The 18413-nt window shown below is 35.1% G+C and overlaps 1 protein-coding gene across 2 annotated transcripts in view; it reads right to left on the bottom strand.

Moving 5' to 3' along the window:
* Nucleotides 1–2790: 2790 nt before the first annotated feature.
* Nucleotides 2791–18413, bottom strand: part of MS3_00007471 (uncharacterized protein) — a 63555-nt gene continuing 47932 nt past the window's right edge. Inside the window, exons 1-5 of one of the 2 annotated variants that reach the window (XM_051215746.1) lie at nucleotides 11312–11529; nucleotides 9591–9865; nucleotides 9205–9373; nucleotides 8587–8758; nucleotides 2791–3867 (exon numbers count right to left, since the gene is read on the bottom strand). In XM_051215746.1, coding sequence (XP_051066280.1) covers nucleotides 3484–3867; nucleotides 8587–8758; nucleotides 9205–9373; nucleotides 9591–9865; nucleotides 11312–11427 — 1116 coding nt within the window. In that variant the 5' untranslated portion in view covers nucleotides 11428–11529 and the 3' untranslated portion in view covers nucleotides 2791–3483. Of the gene's footprint in view, nucleotides 3868–8586; nucleotides 8759–9204; nucleotides 9374–9590; nucleotides 9866–11311; nucleotides 11530–18413 lie in introns of those variants that run through there. The other variant, XM_051215745.1, reaches the window with a different exon arrangement.

The raw sequence follows: 18413 nt of genomic DNA, 5'->3' as shown, positions 1-18413 counted from the left end.
ACTAATCCATCTATGGTTATTGCAGGATGATTTCGACCCCTTCTGTTCTGTCACTGTTCATAACAGTGACTAGATCTTTACCAACCTTGCCGTTTAATGACACAAATTTGATAATATCGTAGTGATTGAGAACACAAGTGGGGACAGTCGGACAGAAAATCTTAGTAAAGTCAGGGGATCATGCAGTAAACACTTTATGTGCAAAATGTCGATCAACTGTCTCATACTTGACCGTTCCTTTTGCAAATATCAATCAATCGTCTCAGACCTCACTGTTCTTTCATTTCCACGCCAATCATCCTGTGTTCTCCTTTGGGGTTTCCCCCAAAGTTTGAGGAAATTAAATATATGACAAAAGCATAGGCTGTAGTTTGTTAGTTAGTAAAAGGTATACGGACTGTGCAGCTTTTGAATCACATATGGTCTGGTCAATATACCGACAAATCAGTTTCCTGTAATATCTGTTGAAGCAAAATGATGAACATGTCTCATATCTGTAATGGCGAACGAATTACCTAAATAAACAGTTCTGTGAGGTTTCAACCTAGATTCTTACTTCATACATTTTATTCGACCTACCTAGTTGAGAACACTCGATCAACAATCCACACCACTTCACGAGTGTGTACTTCTTTTTTAAATTGCGGTATCCTGAAGGGAAAAATTGCGTATGAATCAATCTTTGATCACCGACTGTCATGAGACTGCATCTCCTGACGCTGTCGACGCGTTCGACTACTTCACTCCTTATCCTTAGTCCAGGTTTTGACACGTGCCAGTTCTCAAGCAACAATTTTCATTTGGATATGTGAGTAACACATCCCTAATCTCCTAGCATTGTTCCTTAGTGCCACAAGAGGACTGAATTTTATCAGTTTCTTCACCAACCAGGACAGCATATTTGGTAGGGTAGTTGTAGAGTAACTGAAGGTCAACTGAACTGCTCCTTAAAGTGTTCCGCCCATCGTTCTAAATGTCTGTGCTGAAAGCGGATAAGAGTGTTGTCTTTTTCTGAGATCGTCTCACACATCACTTCTTAATTCCAGTTGAATTTATTAGTCTGAAAAGCTGTCTGGTGTTACCTACAGCCGCTGCCTTTTCTATCTCTTTTGCTTTCGTTACCCACCACTGCTCACGGTCGTTCCTTAGACTCTTGGATAATTTAAATCTGATTTGTTTTCACTCTTCATCATGTTCAGAGCCTGATGGGATGAGTTTACGAGAATCTATCAGTGCAAGAGACCTAGTAGAAACCCATTTGTTCGTCGTAACCCTTTGTTTCAAATCAATACTAGATGTCACTTCCGTTTCCACAGCTGTTCGTTTATCTTCCCAAGCAACATCTGGGTCAGCCTCGCTTTCACCACTACCTAAGTTGTTCCTGCAATCCACTTTTGGCCTACTTGTCACTGAGTTTGACTCTAATGGGTCAACTTAATGTGGTTTTTCAAAGTCCAGTGAGGCGCAAGCAAGCGCATGATCGTATTAGAGCATGATCGGAGTCCAAACAGGGATTCCAGGATGAGCGACAGTCTTCCATTGCACCTCTTCAACGAAGAATGGCGGCAATATGGTCTGTTTGAGTCCATCGTTCGTTTGTTTCAGGCGGTCGCCATGTTAGACGATGTTTCTCCTTAGGCTTAAATTTACCGCTTGTTAAAAATAAACAATTTTCTGAGCACAGTTACAGCAGACGGTCACCATTAACCGTTAGCTGAGCCGGAACAACGAAATACCCGCCTCAATGCCTTTCTGTTCGGTTTAAGCTACCTACCTTGGCACTAAAGTCACCTGCTACGAGTACGGTGTCTGAGCAGGATGCTTTATGAAGAAGTTCGGAGAGCTTACAGTAAAGATCATCTTTCACTTCATCCGCGCTGCGGTCCGTGGGAGCGTAGGCAGACACGACGAAAAGGCAACGACGTGTGTCCCTATCCTTCCGAGTTCTTACAAAGCCGTTTAGCTGAACAACACATAGGCGACTGTTAATTGGGATTTATTCGAATATTGATGAAGAGCAATATACACGACAAGAACAGAGAAAGTCAACACGCAGACCAAATACACAGAAGCAAATAAACAGATCAATGGGTATGTTGGTATTTTAACAAAGTCAGTGAAAATTCTGGAGAAAAACTCCAAAATCGGTGTCGCGCAGTTGCGTGAAGAAGAATTTATTATTGACAGTACTGTTTAAGCTTATTTGTACATAATCAAAATGAATTATATTGTTTTTGAATGATAATCAATTTCTTCACACATTCCAGTACCAACAATTTGGCCTTGTTTTATGTCATATGAGCACGAGACAAGGAAGCGTTTGTTACACGCCACTTATTTGTGATTATTCCTCATCTTGTGAAACACTATATTTGTATCTTGACATTTAGTTTCTTCTTTGCGTTGTATTGAGATATATCATCCATCTTGTAATATGTAATCGTCTCTGCTTTTGTTCATGGGGAATTCTTATTGTTGTGTTTTCAAATGCATTAGTCATTAGCCCATCCAGTATGTAAGAAGTATCCATCCTCATTTTCACTTCTGACCAATTAATCAGAAATTACAAAAGTAAGTGAGTGAACACTAACCTAAAAGGGAATAACTTAAGTTTTGCGAGGATCGAGAAACATTGCGATTTTATAACATCACACAAGAACTAATATATTTCGATAATCCAATAATTTTTCTGGATTATAATGATAGGAAGTATTGCGTCAACTATCCATGGATAAAGTTCGGTACTCAGTGTTCCACTGATTGTAACCATACTTTATTGTGTATAAGTGCCATCTGTGTATGTCCGATTAAACCTTGAAGTTTATTGACAATTTACAAAGTTGTTCAAGTCAGTCCATACTTCACTCTTATTATATGTATGATTGTGAAACAATTATGCTCATACATTAGGCCTCTTGGTAGCTATCTAGTTGAAATGCAATGCAATACTCATAATACTTGCGACGGAAAATAGAGTAGTTGGCTTCTTTCTCGATTGTCAAACACTATGATCCAACATTTTACTCACCACTCCATTGATCAAACAATCTTTAACGAATACATGACTACAGATAATTTTGACGTTATCCAAGTCCCGAAGTAATTCAAGAAATTGGTGCTTAGTGATTGTTTAACGAACTGTTTTAGAAAGTGTGGGAACGAGTCGAAATTCTAGTATATCAACGATACGACAACGAATGCCTGTAATGGTAACTGAAGGTCTGACACTGTAATTTAAGTGATGATAACAATTTCGATTTTCGCTTTGACAGATTCTTATATAAATATGAATATCAAAAACAGATAAACAGAAAATGAACTGCATATGAACGACAAACTCATTCACAAAATACATGCTTGTATATCCATAATTCATTTAATGAATCCTTATCTAATCTAACCTGATAAATATTACAAATAACAAATATGCTTACATGAAACACATGAAATTAATAATCTGAACAAAATACCACAAAATATGCACTAATGTATAAAAGTGTACAAAATAACACTGAGAAATAGTAAATAATAAAAGTTATTCAGATGAAGTCCTCTGAGTTGAAATCCATTGTTTCCTTCGTTACAATGTGACTGATTCGTGTATGGTCCGATACAAAGCGAGTACATAGTTGCATGTGCAATAAATGTGTTATCCAATGAAGAATGAAATAGTTCACTGTAAGGTCCATTAGCATAAATCGGTACATCCTCAGCACTGTGTGTAGAAAAACTCAGTCTCACTAATGATTCTGCAGTATAGTTGCTTGCAAATCTACCTTCTGTTGCCGGATCCGATCGAGGTGCATCCAATATACCTCTTGGTCCATTGAAATAGGAAGATATGAGATATGATTTATTATCATTTCCCTGTAACACAAAACAAAGCAATATTAGATAATTTAATTCCACTGAGTGTATCAATGTTTCTTATATGGTCTACTTTAATTGTATATCACACACTATTTCAATCCGTAATAATATTATTGATGACAGAGACGTGTAAGTTGGGATATTTTGAAAAATAACTAGGTTGTTCCAAATGAATATAATTTTCCTCAAAATCTTTCAACATTTTGATTTTCCAATGTAAAGAAGAGTAGATATTCAGTGACTATATTAAATGTTTCTAAGAAACGTTACTGTGTGATACAGGGAAAATACTATTCATTTCTGTGATACATCAGAAAATCTACTTTATACTTTTCGAATATAAACCCATTTACAAAGACAAGTGAAAGTCAGGGTGATTGTGACCTCTCATCACCAGCTGACCAGAACTTAGATTTCTCACGTAAACATACAGTATAAATTATAGTCAACACCATAATTGGTGAATTATCATCATATTAATGACATTTCGTTGTTAAACAGTTATTTGTGAAAACACGTATTTACGTCAATTCTGCGTTGGATACATTCAATGAGGTCATTTTGAGCTACAAATTAATGATTTCGAAATCGAGCACTCCGAGACAAATTTATCATGCCATTATGCATATCATATCCATTTACTGTCTCCAACATTAACTTTCATCAAAATTTAATTAAATTTCATCAAGTACACGATGCCGATACGAACAAGGGTGAATTCGAACAACATTATTATTATTATTAGTTTTAATAATTATAATAATAATAATCGTGTAGAGAAGAAGAATTCCAAATACACATGAGGGATTACAAATTATACTTTCCGATAAATCCTCTACAGGTTCTACAATTATATATCCAAATTAATAATCCGAAAAATGGTCAGGTTTAGGGCAATGTACATCGTTTAAAGTATGTGAATTTAGCATTGTTAAACAAAATACAAATCCGAATGAAGAACCTGAAGCGTATATAAGAAATGTCTTCAGCTACTCCTCCTTTCCTAGGCCAACATCAAGGTCAATTAATCAATTGTAATCTTAGCTATTCGATGACCTAATTTGACTACAGCCTTTCGCAGTTAATTGTAATTGCCTCTGGTATCTTTGCATTATTATTATTATTATTATTATTATTATTATTATTATTATTATTATTATTATTGGTGAAACATCATTATTAATCTCCCCTATACATGATTCATTCACTTCGCATTTATACCTCCTTATTAAGTCTTACTAATTTTTCATGAAACATTTGACCGATTTGTAATTGCTCGATTAGTTCTGTCACCCTATCTGACCTATATTTATTCTGATCATGGATCTTAAATTTCACATATACGCAAATCCAAAGTTAACATTCTATCTGAGTCATATCAGCATTATCAATTTTATTCTGTCTTGTTTGACAAGCATAAATTCACATACTTTAAACGATGTACTTTGCCCTAAACCTGGCCATTTCTCGGATTATTAATTTGGACATATGAATTGTAGAACCTGAAGAGAATTTATAGAAAAGAGTATTCTACGTACAAATATCAGTCTTTTAATATGATGGGGATCTTTAAACGATTAGAGATTATGATACTCAGATATATAAGCATACAAGTACATCATCTCGCGCTCTAAGTAATTGACATTTAATAAAAAAAGAGAATTCAGAGAAGAAAATTTTCTTTTCGACGAAATCATTTGCTTAAGCTATATATTCGTATATATAGGTATATGGAAAATGTATGTCTATAGGAGGATAGAAAAAAATTGCATCACATAAATGTATTCGAGGATAAATAGCAAAGGAGGTTACATACTAATCAAGGGGTATTGTTAGCAAAAGTCGTACAGAAGACGTGGTCTTGAAATTAATGAAAACTTTGAAACAGACGGAGACTCAAGCTTCTTTTCTTGGATCTCCAGAGAAATATGTTTGCAGTTACTTAATTATAAAATTATCGATTATTCAGCTACAAGCATGATCTTTTGGTCCTAAATTTTGTAGTACGTCAACTAACATTAATGAACTCAACACTAAAATCCAGTTTGAAAGCCTCGTTCGTCAGGCTAATGACCTTATTCCAGTATCTAATAAAGATTATGAGCATTTCAAAACAACTCTTTTAGACTGCTGTTATCAATATGTAAGTAAAACGCCTACAATTAGTCGATTACTCACAAAAGAACACAGATCTCAATTAAATGATCTTCGGAGAAATCAGGACTTAGTGTTATGTCGCCCAGACAAGGGCGCAGGAATAATCCTTATGGATAGTCTTGACTATCTTCGATATTATCCGATCCTGTCAAATTCTCTAAAGAAACCATTCAAAAAGACACGACTGCAAAAACGGAATTGTTGCTGGTTAAAATACTATGGAAGATGAAAGGTGAGTCTATCATCAATTGTGACCTCTTTGAATATCTTAAACCTTCTGGTTCCGTTGTACCAAGACTATATGGACTCCCAAAAGTTCATAAGAATATTGTCCCTCCCATACTTGATATGAACAACTCTCCATATCACTTGATTGCTGTACGGTTAGTTGACATTTTACAACCTGTTAAAAATCATATTCATAAATATAACTCTCTTGATTCCTTTGACTTTGTCGAATCAATTAAAAATATCAATGTAATTGGTAAGAAAATGATCTCATTAGATGTCACTTCGCTTTTTACAAATGTTTCTCTCACAAAAACTGTATGTTTTTTTATGTGACTATATTGAAAACAACAACCTTGATATGTGTATCCCTGAACATTATTCAAAAGAATTACTTCTACGATGTGCGCTCAACGTGCAGTTTAGATTTAATGATGATTTCTATAGACAAACAAATGGAGTTGGAATGGGTTCTTCATTGGGCCCTCTCTTGGCTGATTGCTTAATGGCCAATCTAAGGAATTCTGTACTTCGTCCAATAATTGAGAGATTTCATTTATATAAGAGATGTATGGATGATACTTTCATTATTTGTGAAGAAGACATGGACCGAAATGAAGTTTTGAAAAGTTTTAATAACTGTCACTCCTCAATTCAATTCACCTTAGAAGCAGAGGCAAATAATGAGTTTCATTTTCTTGATGTCCGGTTAAAAAGAATGCCTGATGGTTTTTTAAAGCGATCTATATACAGAAAACCTAACTGGAATGGGCAGTACACTAATTTCCATAGTTGGGTCCCATTGAGTAGAAAGAGGGAATTAATTCACTCTTTATCACCTAGGATCAGGTGAATCTGTTCCACTGACACGATAGATGAGGAATTAATTCAACTTCGACAAACTCTAATCAGAAACGGTTATCCACCTTGATTACCCCTTGATTAGTACGTAACCTCCTTTGCTATTTATCCTCAAATACATTTATGTGATGCAATTTTTTTCTATCCTCCTATAGACATACATTTTCCATATACCTATATATACGAATATATAGCTTAAGCAAATGATTTCGTCGAAAAGAAAATTTTATTCTCTGAATTCTCGTTTTCTTATTCAATGACACTAAGGGTTATTTTACTTAACATTTAACCTACTAAGATGTGTATATATGTTGGTTGTAACAGGTGATTAGTCACACATACTCACACAAGCCTGTAAATGATAAAGTAAAGATATAAGCAAATAGTTACCGACACAAGTGACACTACCTATTAAGTAAGTTATTCAGAGGGTATGATAAACAAACGCATACAAGCTCGAGTGAAGGTGAGATTGCTATAATATAACAAACTCATGTTATTATGTTTCAATTGTTAAATGGCGAGAATGTGTTGTCGAATTCGTTGATAAAATATGTTAGCGATAAGGAAGTAGTCAATCTTTTGTTTCCCTCCTGAATATCTGACTAATACCGCATTCGGCTAGAAACATTTCGATACTCATTAAATCCTTTTTGAAACTGGATTTCATGACGAATATACATCAACTGAAGAACTTCCGATGATCACGTAGTACTTGACTTATTGTAGTTTAGACTCCTCAACAATGTTCTTTGTGGAGCACACTAGATATCAGATATACAGTGGTCATGTCTTCAGTTCAGCACATTACTGTCAGACCACTGACTCAGCATCCGATAAGTTGAATCTTCTTGGAGACATATTGTTAAAGCACCCCCTATTAGATGAAAGAAGTTGTTCATTAACCCACTGTTTCCAGGTCCTCCCGGTTGATATCAACTCGTGACAAAAATCCACTTCAATCTGAATAAGTCTCCACAAACATCTCGATCAAACAAGAATTGTGTTTTCACTCAATCATTGTAAGCATTCTTTGCCTTGGAAATTGTTCCGGTGTTATACACGAGCTTTTATCTTCAATCTTACTGTTGATAAACCTATCAAACGGATCATGCAATTTCGATATTATTCTCCAGTATCTTAACTAAATTGAGACTGATTGTGTGTCTGCTTGTGTTTCTCCAGATTACGTTGAATGTCCTGTGTTGAATCTCTATTTATGTGACAATAACCCATACTTTCAGGAGTCAGATATGGGAACTCTGAAACTGTTGATCCAGTTGCTAATTGCTTTGAGACTTGAAACATATTACCAAGCATAACTTCGAGTTACTATTCTCATTCGATTTCGGATTGTTGAAGCTTGACACTGGTAGGTCCATTTATTGTCTACTACGTACCTCAGCTATTTGTAAGAAACTCCTTCCTGTTTACTCAAATGATGAAAAATGAAACAGAGTTAACACTTACTTTTGCAGTATTATCCACATCTAGCACACTTGTGTTCCTTGTCGGATAGCCGACCACTCCATATGCATGTGAATGGTCAGCTGTTACTAGCAGTAGTGTTTCCTGTTGATCAACAAGTGACAATGCTTTCTCGACAGCTTTTTCGAGCTCCAAAGTTTCAGTTAATGCATATCTGTAATCAGTATGAATTCGAAAAATTAATCTTATCATCACTACACTTAAAAAGAAAACTACATGTGTCGGAAACTTCAATTAACAACATTCCGCCTCGAACTTTAAGTTAAACATTAAGGAATAATCGACATCAGTTTACTTCCCTACCAAAGACCAATAACCTTATGATTGAATCATTAATTTTAATAGTGGAAATAGTTGCAATTATAATAATAGTTTCTTACGGGGCTCTATTTTCGTGATTCCCATGATCAATTCATGATCAATCAATCAACAGCCGAATTTTTTATAAGAACATGTAACCATTAAAGACTTACATGTTTCATTTCAAAGACAAATAACAATGTAACAAAAATAGTAATTTTAGTAGTGTTAATATAATAATAATAATAATAACAGTAATAATAATAATAATAGTAATAATAATAATAAAGAATCTCTTACTGGGCCTGATTAACATGATGACCATGATCAATCCTACCTCCTTCCACTAACAAAAGGTATCCTTTAGGATTACGAGACAGTATTTTGATAGCAGCTTCTGTCATGTCTGCTAAACTTGGTTGGTCTTGGTTTTCCAGTTGATAAGCCAAATGACTCGGAGCAAACAAACCTGAAAATCAATGTGTAATATTATATCTGAACGAAATGCCATAAAATGAATGATAGTGTCAGTAACTCAACACACATTGGTCCAATCAACACACAGCACGTGCAATCGATAACGCTTCAGGCAGCCTCATTTTAAACATAAACAAAAACAGAGTTGTTTACTAGCTACTGATTCACAATAACACTATGTAGCCAAACTCACGAATCATAGAACCTACCCAAAACGTAGTCAACCGAAGACCAGTCGGTTCGTTTAAACTCATCGTTTGTATGTAAGAGAACATGCTTGCGATTCATTTCGGTCTGCATATCTTTCCATTCTTGTAGGAGGTTGCGTGAATCAGAGCGTTTCCCTTTCATGTTGAAAGTGGTATTGTCTGACGGACCATAGAATTCGGCTGCCCCTCCTCCCATTATGACGTTGACGTGAGAAGCGTTTGTCAATAGTTGTGCAGCAGCGTCTACGCAGTGGAATCCGCGCTTGTTTGATGGTCTGAATGAGAGGAGAAATAAGCGACAGTGATGATGATGACGATGATGAAGTCAGTCACTTGTGGTAACAGTGAGAATACGAAGATGGAGCTTCAGTGTAGGTAGTCAGAAGATATCAGTGTGAAAGTGAATCGAACTACTATAAATTGTTTTGTGTCAAAATTCTAATGAACACCACATTCATTTCACCACGACGGCTACTATAAGTAACTGTGTATGACTGTCGATATAAGCAGCATATACCACAATTACAGATCAATGTATTTGATCTGATTTTGAGTCACACCATCAAGCACTGGTATTTAACAATGAAAAGTTAGCTACCTCAAGAAGTAGATAAGGCATATGTTTGCTCCTGATTGCTGTTAAACCAGATATAGTAATGAAACTAGACCTACAAAAGTTTACACATTTTGTCAAAACCAAGACCGGTTGTAATTTCTATTCAAACAGTTAGCCGAATAGATAAATTAATGTGGGTAGGCTCGTATATGTATTCGTGAATAAGTTGGCAATTTGTTCACGACACCTTTTCTTATGCTCATATTGCACTGTGTTCGTACACTAATGCAATTTGTGGATATTGAATGTATTATTGTGATTATCACCGGTTGATTTATTTATCCCGAATGTTATGGAATCAATTGTCGCACATTTATACCGTAATCCATCTTGAAATTCTGTATGTAGTTAAATAAACAAGTCAATTATTAAAGATGATTAGTGAATTCATGGTGTTTTATTTCATCCACATGTCACGTGGGTAGAGGCAGCCGATCACATAGATGATAAAGCAATCAACATAGATTCCCTTGACAATTTTGAAGAGGACTTATTATAAACTCATTCATAAAACCCAAGTTCTTACTCTCTATTTTGAACCAAACATTTTGTGTAGAGGTGATAATGGCACTATCATTTTATTGACCGTAACAGGTGAACGGTGGTTTCAAACCTATCTATTCATGACTGTGTGGAGCCCAAATAAGAAAGTCATCATTGGGAAGGTTATTTTATTTAGGATCATAGCAATCTGACATAAAGTAACAATAAAGCAATTGCATGGATAAATGTTTAATAGCTTCCGGATGAATGTGAGATTTCACTTCAAATTTATAATTCCTTTTGAGTGATATGAAACAGATCATTTATGGACACAAACTTAAGTGAACTTTATGATATATAGATACCACTATAGATACTACACTGTCATTTTTCTAAGGAAATCTTAATCTCACCAACTTTACATATTTCATTCACAGTGTATTGGGAAAAACCGTTTTATAAAATTAATGCTTCTTAGTTTGTCGTACTCAGACAAAATACGCAAAACACCAACTGTAAACGGAGTTAATTACGATAAAACCTGCACACATAATTTATGTACTTTATCACATTAAAACTATACATAAATGTAAAATCATTGTCGAATATAATTTCCACTTACCCTACTGATTCCCAATCTCGATGTAACATATTGGCATATGCTGCTGCGGGTGTTGCATGAGTAACCCTCGTAGTTGTTACTATTCCAGTGGAAAATCCTGCTTTAGAGGCATACATGAGAGAAGATTTCGCTCTTTCCACTTCTGTTAACTCAGTACATTCACAGCACTTCACTGTTCCCGTGATACCGACAGTGCCATCAGGTCCTTTTACACCTGAAAATGTTGTAATCAATATAACATGTAGCTGAAATATCTCATCAATTAAAACAACAGAAAACTAAATTGCTATGTGTGCGATTTCGCATACATCTCATCATAATAAATCCATTCATCTTTGATGGCATAATGATCTGCTCATAGACTAGCATCTTACACTTCCAACTCAAGTTAAATCAACATTCCTTCGACTTATCTCAGTGAACTATGAAAACTGTATTTGACACTTAACCTTCTGAAGTCTTGATGTGTACACTTCAAAACATCTTTGTTTGAAATATACCTTTATTATTATTATTATTATTATTATTATTATTATTATTATTATTACTGTTATTATCATTATTATTACTATCATTATTATTATTATGGCTATATTCAATATTATATTTTGGTACAATATAGAATTCAATTCTTCGAAGAGTGTTCAGTATTTCAAAAGTTTTAGTCTAGCATATTTTCCATTATTGACAAATACCAAATGGGAAACATTGTAGAAGAAGTATCACTGTCCACTGGTTATTCGCCTTAATTTAGCTCATGAATTCATGATCAAATACAAAGCTTTTGTTTTACCACATGGAGAATAACATTATTGAATCACTCAGATGTGAGCTAATGGTTTTCGGTTACTGATTTCAATCAATTTGATGTGATCATTACTGTTAATCGATAACTAATCAATTTTCTACCTAATTGGCTCTACGAACTCCAACGAAGCTCATGATAACGTAAACCAAGAAGAGGAGATGAGTTTTTATCTCTACTGCAATCGACTTTCTCCACATTATAAAATTGTGGGAAACGCAGATCAGTATAAGTACTCAATGGAGTGAGAACTTCATTAGTGGATATGGGATAATTAAATACTGATCAGAAACATCAAAATCGATCTATACCACACCTACGTGGAGAATTTGTTATATCTGAACAAAGAATAAATGAATGGTAACTGCTAGGATCTATTTATAGTCTATTATCACGTATATGTTTATTGGATAATTATCAAGTAACTATGTTATATGTATATTCATATTGCATAAGCATTCATGAGCATTCGTTTGACCAAGTGACTACCATTGTACGTTTTTTATTCTGACGTCCTTCCCAATCTATTAGTTACAGTCTCTCCAATGGATCTGAATAACATCTCCCATAAAAGTTAATTAATCTGACTTGTAAGTGGAACTAATTACACATTTATCTATTCTCCAGATTCCGCTTATATTGTACAGATGAATTACAGAATCAATTTGATAAACGAGACTATCTACAGAATAGTAAATCACAAAACATTTCAAGTGTATCTAAATTCATTTGCTTCAAACAAACACATTGTTCTATGATCAACGGAATGTTCCGATTAGTATTACACAGGTTGTACAGTGTTGTCTATTAGCGAATTATTCTATCATGGCGATGTTTAAAAATAACCTCCCGGCACACACAAATGATTCTTTCTTCAATACTTAAAATACTAGGACTCATTGATCTGGTAATATAGTGAATAAAATATGAAAATGTAATTACAATAAGGCATGTAGTAGAAGCTGTCTCATTAAAAACATTAGTTCACCTCACAACTTACCTGACATAAAAGCAGTTGCCGCAGAACCTGAATCTGTTGTCAGTCTGTCTGAGTTGAATGTACGGACAAGTGATGCAACAGGCCAGTTTTCCCATTCTAGCTGTACATCACCACCTAAGACATCCATCTTCTCCGCTTTCAAATATCTCGCTCCAGTAACAGTGCTCAAGCTCATACCATCACCAATAAATAAGATGATATTTTTTGGTCGTTTGAGTGATGAGTAATATAATGATTGTTCAAATTTACTAAGTCTCTCAACTGCCAACCTCTTCCAAGTTTCTGGATCTGTTACATCCAATAATGACGATTTACACTCAATTTTATACTGTGATAGTATGACTGCTATGAAAAATAGCAAGCATTTCGGAACTGTCGATAAGACGGTAGGAAGCATATCTTTGTCTTACGAGGTCTACAACTTTTGTCGTTTGATTTGGTTCGTTTAAATACTGTTTCACAAACCGAAACTTTCTAACATTTTGTCATGCACTGATTTCTCATTGGTTTATTTTTGGAATATCTAACAAATATGTGTAAATTGTAGATTTCAACCATTCACATGATGCGGATTGCATCCATTATTCTAAACTTTAATGAGTTAGTTTAATTGATGTTGAACTAAACATTATGTTAAATTGTTGACTCTCAGTAATAGTTTTATTATTCTACTTATCACGACTAAGTCAATCGATGTTTTTATGCCCTGAATACTGCTTTTGATGCAAGAGGTTGCTGAAAATAAGGTTAGATGATAGTGAATATTGCAGCAGTGAAAGATCATAAATGTAGTTGGTAAATGTATATAGTTACGTCAGAGGATTTCATTTAAACATAAGACGCCGATGCGAGGTTGAATGAACTAATGATTCTTTTGTACTTGATGTCTGTCTGGTTTAGAATTCAAAATACAATACGTTTTTTGTGCTCACCTAGTTCTTTGTGGCTCGATTTGCGTTATTTCTGGAATTTCTAGTTAGTATAATTATTAAAATACTTCTAATCATCACAAGCCAACTATTGAATCCTCACGTTTTATAATGATGCTCGTAAGCTGGTAATCTTCGCGACTATGACGTCAAATTAAATGCATTCCAAGTGTATAAGTAAGAAGCAGATCACTTATGGTAATATTCCAAAATGTACTAGACGAAAGCGTAAATTACATGCTGAATGTAAGGACAGTACACTTACCTGTATACTGGAGTGATCAGTTCATAGAACTGACTGATGACTCAGAATATTATGTTGACACATATCAGCTCAAATCTATTCACATTAAGGACAACGCTAGATATTTTATGCCCAACTGAGTAAGTCAGTTTACTGGTTAAGTAAAATCCTCCGAAAATCACATATTATTAATGTAGTAACTTCCTATAAAACTTTCATATAAAACTCTTTGTATATTCTTCATTGATATGGGGTTTATCTGATTTACAGAATAATACATCATACCTCCACTAGGTGGTAACAGTATATTATTTCAATAGATGATGAATACACTCATTATTTTCAGGAAACGAAGATAAGTTTCCTAAACTTTCTAAATATTTGACCACTTACTTTTCTTGTATTATATCCACAGAATACACACAAATACGTGACATATTTTCGTTAGAATATTACAAATTACATAGAAGACTAAATGGTTCCACTCTTAGATAGTCGCTCGCACAATCATCTTTAAAGTTATTTCATCATTATCTTGTTTTTGTCTTTTCCTAAATAAGCTGTGACATCTCATTTCTTGATAGATAATCTCAATGGTTTATTGGTTAATTAGATATTGCCCTCATGTGAAATCGAGATGAATAAATATTCACAGGACGAAAACTAGTTATGAATACTCCACTGTTTTTGTTTTATATGCTTTTCACGTTCTTCTTTCAAGATTAAAAATCCTAGTTAGTAAATGAAACGATTTATAAATTAAACATGATCTATCGGTCTGATATCCTCTTTAGTGATTCTGAGAGCCCCAAGTCTGGGTAGAAGAGGATAGTCGGAAGTGAGATTGACAACTAGATCAAATTAAAAAGAACCTCACTACAAAAATGTTAACTGGAGAAAGCCATTTAGATTCTGTACTGAGATCTGAAGAGTCTTCATGGTGAAAGCCGAGATTCTGCAGAACCCACAAGGCTGATTGAACTTTTGACAACCGGAGCAACAATTAATATAGACAAATGAAGTGCTTTAAAATTTGGGAGACTGTGACGGTCATTTGAATAGCGACGGCCATGAGAAGATGCAAACCTCCTTTGCTTGTAATAAATATAACAGCTACAAATGAATCATACTACTGTCTTTATGACTGATAGTGGTTCTAATTCACATGGAAGTACCCACAACAAATAAATAACGAAATTAAGACTAGTATACAAAGATGAGTGCAAGCTTCATATATGTTTGTTTTGTAGTAAACTAAACTTAAGGAAATCATGACATTTCACATTGCCAAATATTTCAAGTAAAATAAGATTGGTCATATTGAGACTGCAGGTTGCGCTAACACTCATTTCCTTGAATGTTACAGCAAACCTCTTAATCTAGATCGGGACAAGACTGCCGATATTGATAAAGAAAAGATTCTGTATTTGATAACAACGTCGAGAATTCACTGACAAATTCAAGAAATGAGGTTATTTATTTCAAAATTTAATTGTAGAAACTAATAGTATCGAATCCATCGTTTCAGAAATAACTATAAAGTCTCATGATTCCAGTACCATAATTATAAACATCGAAGTTTTCATTTAAAGTATTACTGTGTGTACGATATTTTTGTTAGTGGATGTTATAATTTGCAACTCGAAGCTAACAATGTTTCACTTGTAATTTGTGAATTTCTAGTCAGTGAGAATGAATCACTTATATCTGAACTAAAAAATTTAAATAAAACCAGGAAGAACATGGATGCAGAATAATATGAACTCATTGTATTTCGTGGTTTCTTATCAGTTACTTACAACCAAGTATGTGTTAAAATTTTAATTAAGATATAGTGTGAAACAATTGACATAAGTGAATGAAAAGAATTGGAATGACAAAGGTTATCAATAATAATTATATATATGTCGGAGGTCATTTGGTGTTAGAATAAAATATATTAGGGGGTGGGTGATGTAATAATTGAGCAAAGTTCGGAGACAGATAAGATCAATTACGTGATAATTTTAGAGTTAATGCAGGGTTTGCACAAGATTCCTGAAATCGAAAAAAACTGGTAAGGTGAGTTGAATAATAATTGAACAACATTTGAAGAGTTTACACAATTCAAGACAATTGAGTGAGTGTAAATGCATGAGTTAAGTGGTGGTCTAAATGTATATAAAATAAGGGAAGAGCAACATAACGAACTAAGCATTAACAAAATAAAACCAATGACCAAAAGATGAATTACCATGGTAGTAACAAGTTTATTACTGTCGCTTTTTGAAAACATAGATCAGCTTTAAGTTTTTTATCGCACTTCCTTCACCAACTCGAAGAGAAGCAGTTTTTCTTTGTCTGCTAATAGTTTTGAAAGCTTGAGGAATGTCATTTGTGTGCCCGCTGTCAAGTAAATGCCGAGCTTTGTATTGTTAAGAGCCCTTGTACTTTGCGGCCTCAATTTCCTTGGAACATGCTTGTAAATCGAATATTTGTTCACTGATCATAGACATATCTGTTCCAATGTTACAGCAAGAGAATTCGTTATATCTGAACAAAGAATAAATGAATAGTAACTGCTAGGATCTATTTATAGTCTATTATCACGTATATTCTTATTGGATAATTATCAACTAACTATGTTATACGTATAACTCCGCCTGGAGTCCCTCCGGGGGCTACTGCCGGTCCCAAGCCCGGATAAGGGAGGAGGGTTGGGCATGGGGTTAGCTTCCCCATCCCGTAGAAAACTAACTCGCTAAAAAAACGCTAACCAGAAAAAATTATTCAAACCTTTTAAACTCTGCCCCGGGAGTCAGAAGGTCTTCATTTAGAAGAATTATGACGCCTCATGATGAAAGCCGAATTCCTTCGGAAGTTACGAGGCCGATGCCCCTTCTGACAACCAGAGAGACCATTTATTTAGGTACATGGAATGTTCGTACAATGTGGGACACCGGAAGAGCCTTCCAAATTGCTACAGAAATGAGAAGATACAACCTAGAGGTACTTGGGATCAGTGAAACGCATTGGACACAAGTTGGACAACAACGACTAACTACAGGAGAGCTCCTGTTATACTCCGGCCATGAAGAAGAAAATGCACCACATACACAAGGAGTTGCATTGATGCTGTCCAAACAAGCGCAAACTGCACTTATAGGATGGGAATCTCATGGACCAAGGATCATCAAAGCCTCGTTTAAAACAAAGAAAGAGGGCATTTCAATGAACATCATCCAATGCTATGCGCCTACCAACGACTACAATGAAGACGCTAAAGATCAATTCTACAATAGACTGCAGTCAATCGTCGAAAAGTGCCCAACAAAGGACCTGAATATTCTGATGGGAGATTTCAACGCCAAGGTTGGAACGGACAACACTGGATATGAAGACATCATGGGACGACACGGACTGGGAGAAACGAACGAAAATGGTGAGAGATTTGCAAATCTATGTGCCTTCAATTAGCTGGTCATAGGCGGCACCATATTCCTACATAAACGCATACACAAAAGCACATGTACTTCACCGGATCACTCTACACAAAACCAAATCGACCATATTTGCATCAACAAAACGTTCAGGAGGACTATAGAGGACGTGAGAACCAAGAGAGGAGCTGATATAGCATCAGATCATCACTTACTGGTCGCCAAGATGAAATTGAAACTCAAGAAGCACTGGACAGTGGGGCAGACAATATCACAAAAGTTCAATACGGCCTTTCTTCAGGATACTAACAAACTCAACAAATTCAAGATAGTCCTCAGCAACAAGTTCCAGGCCTTTCATGATCTACTCAATGGAAAAGGAACTACTGTGGAGAGCAACTGGAAGGGGATCAAAGAGGCAATCACTTCAACATGTCATGAGGTCCTGGGTCACAAGAAGCACCACCACAAGGAATGGATCACTGTTGATGCACTGGATAAGATTCAAGAAAGAAGGAACAAGAAGGCAGCGATCAATACCAGCCGAACAAGAGCCGAAAAAGCCAAGGCACAAGCTGAATACACGGAAATAAACAAACAAGTGAAGAGGAGCATCAGAACCGACAAACGTAAATATGTGGAAGATTTAGCAACGACGGCGGAAAAGGCTGCAAGAGAAGGAAACATGAGACAATTGTATGACAC

The sequence above is a fragment of the Schistosoma haematobium genome, chromosome 4 (genome assembly GCF_000699445.3).
Source record: "Schistosoma haematobium chromosome 4, whole genome shotgun sequence".
Classification (NCBI taxonomy): Eukaryota; Metazoa; Platyhelminthes; class Trematoda; order Strigeidida; family Schistosomatidae; genus Schistosoma; species Schistosoma haematobium.
The sequence above is the reverse complement of the archived record's forward strand: the minus strand, read 5'-3'. Positions and strand labels throughout refer to the sequence as shown.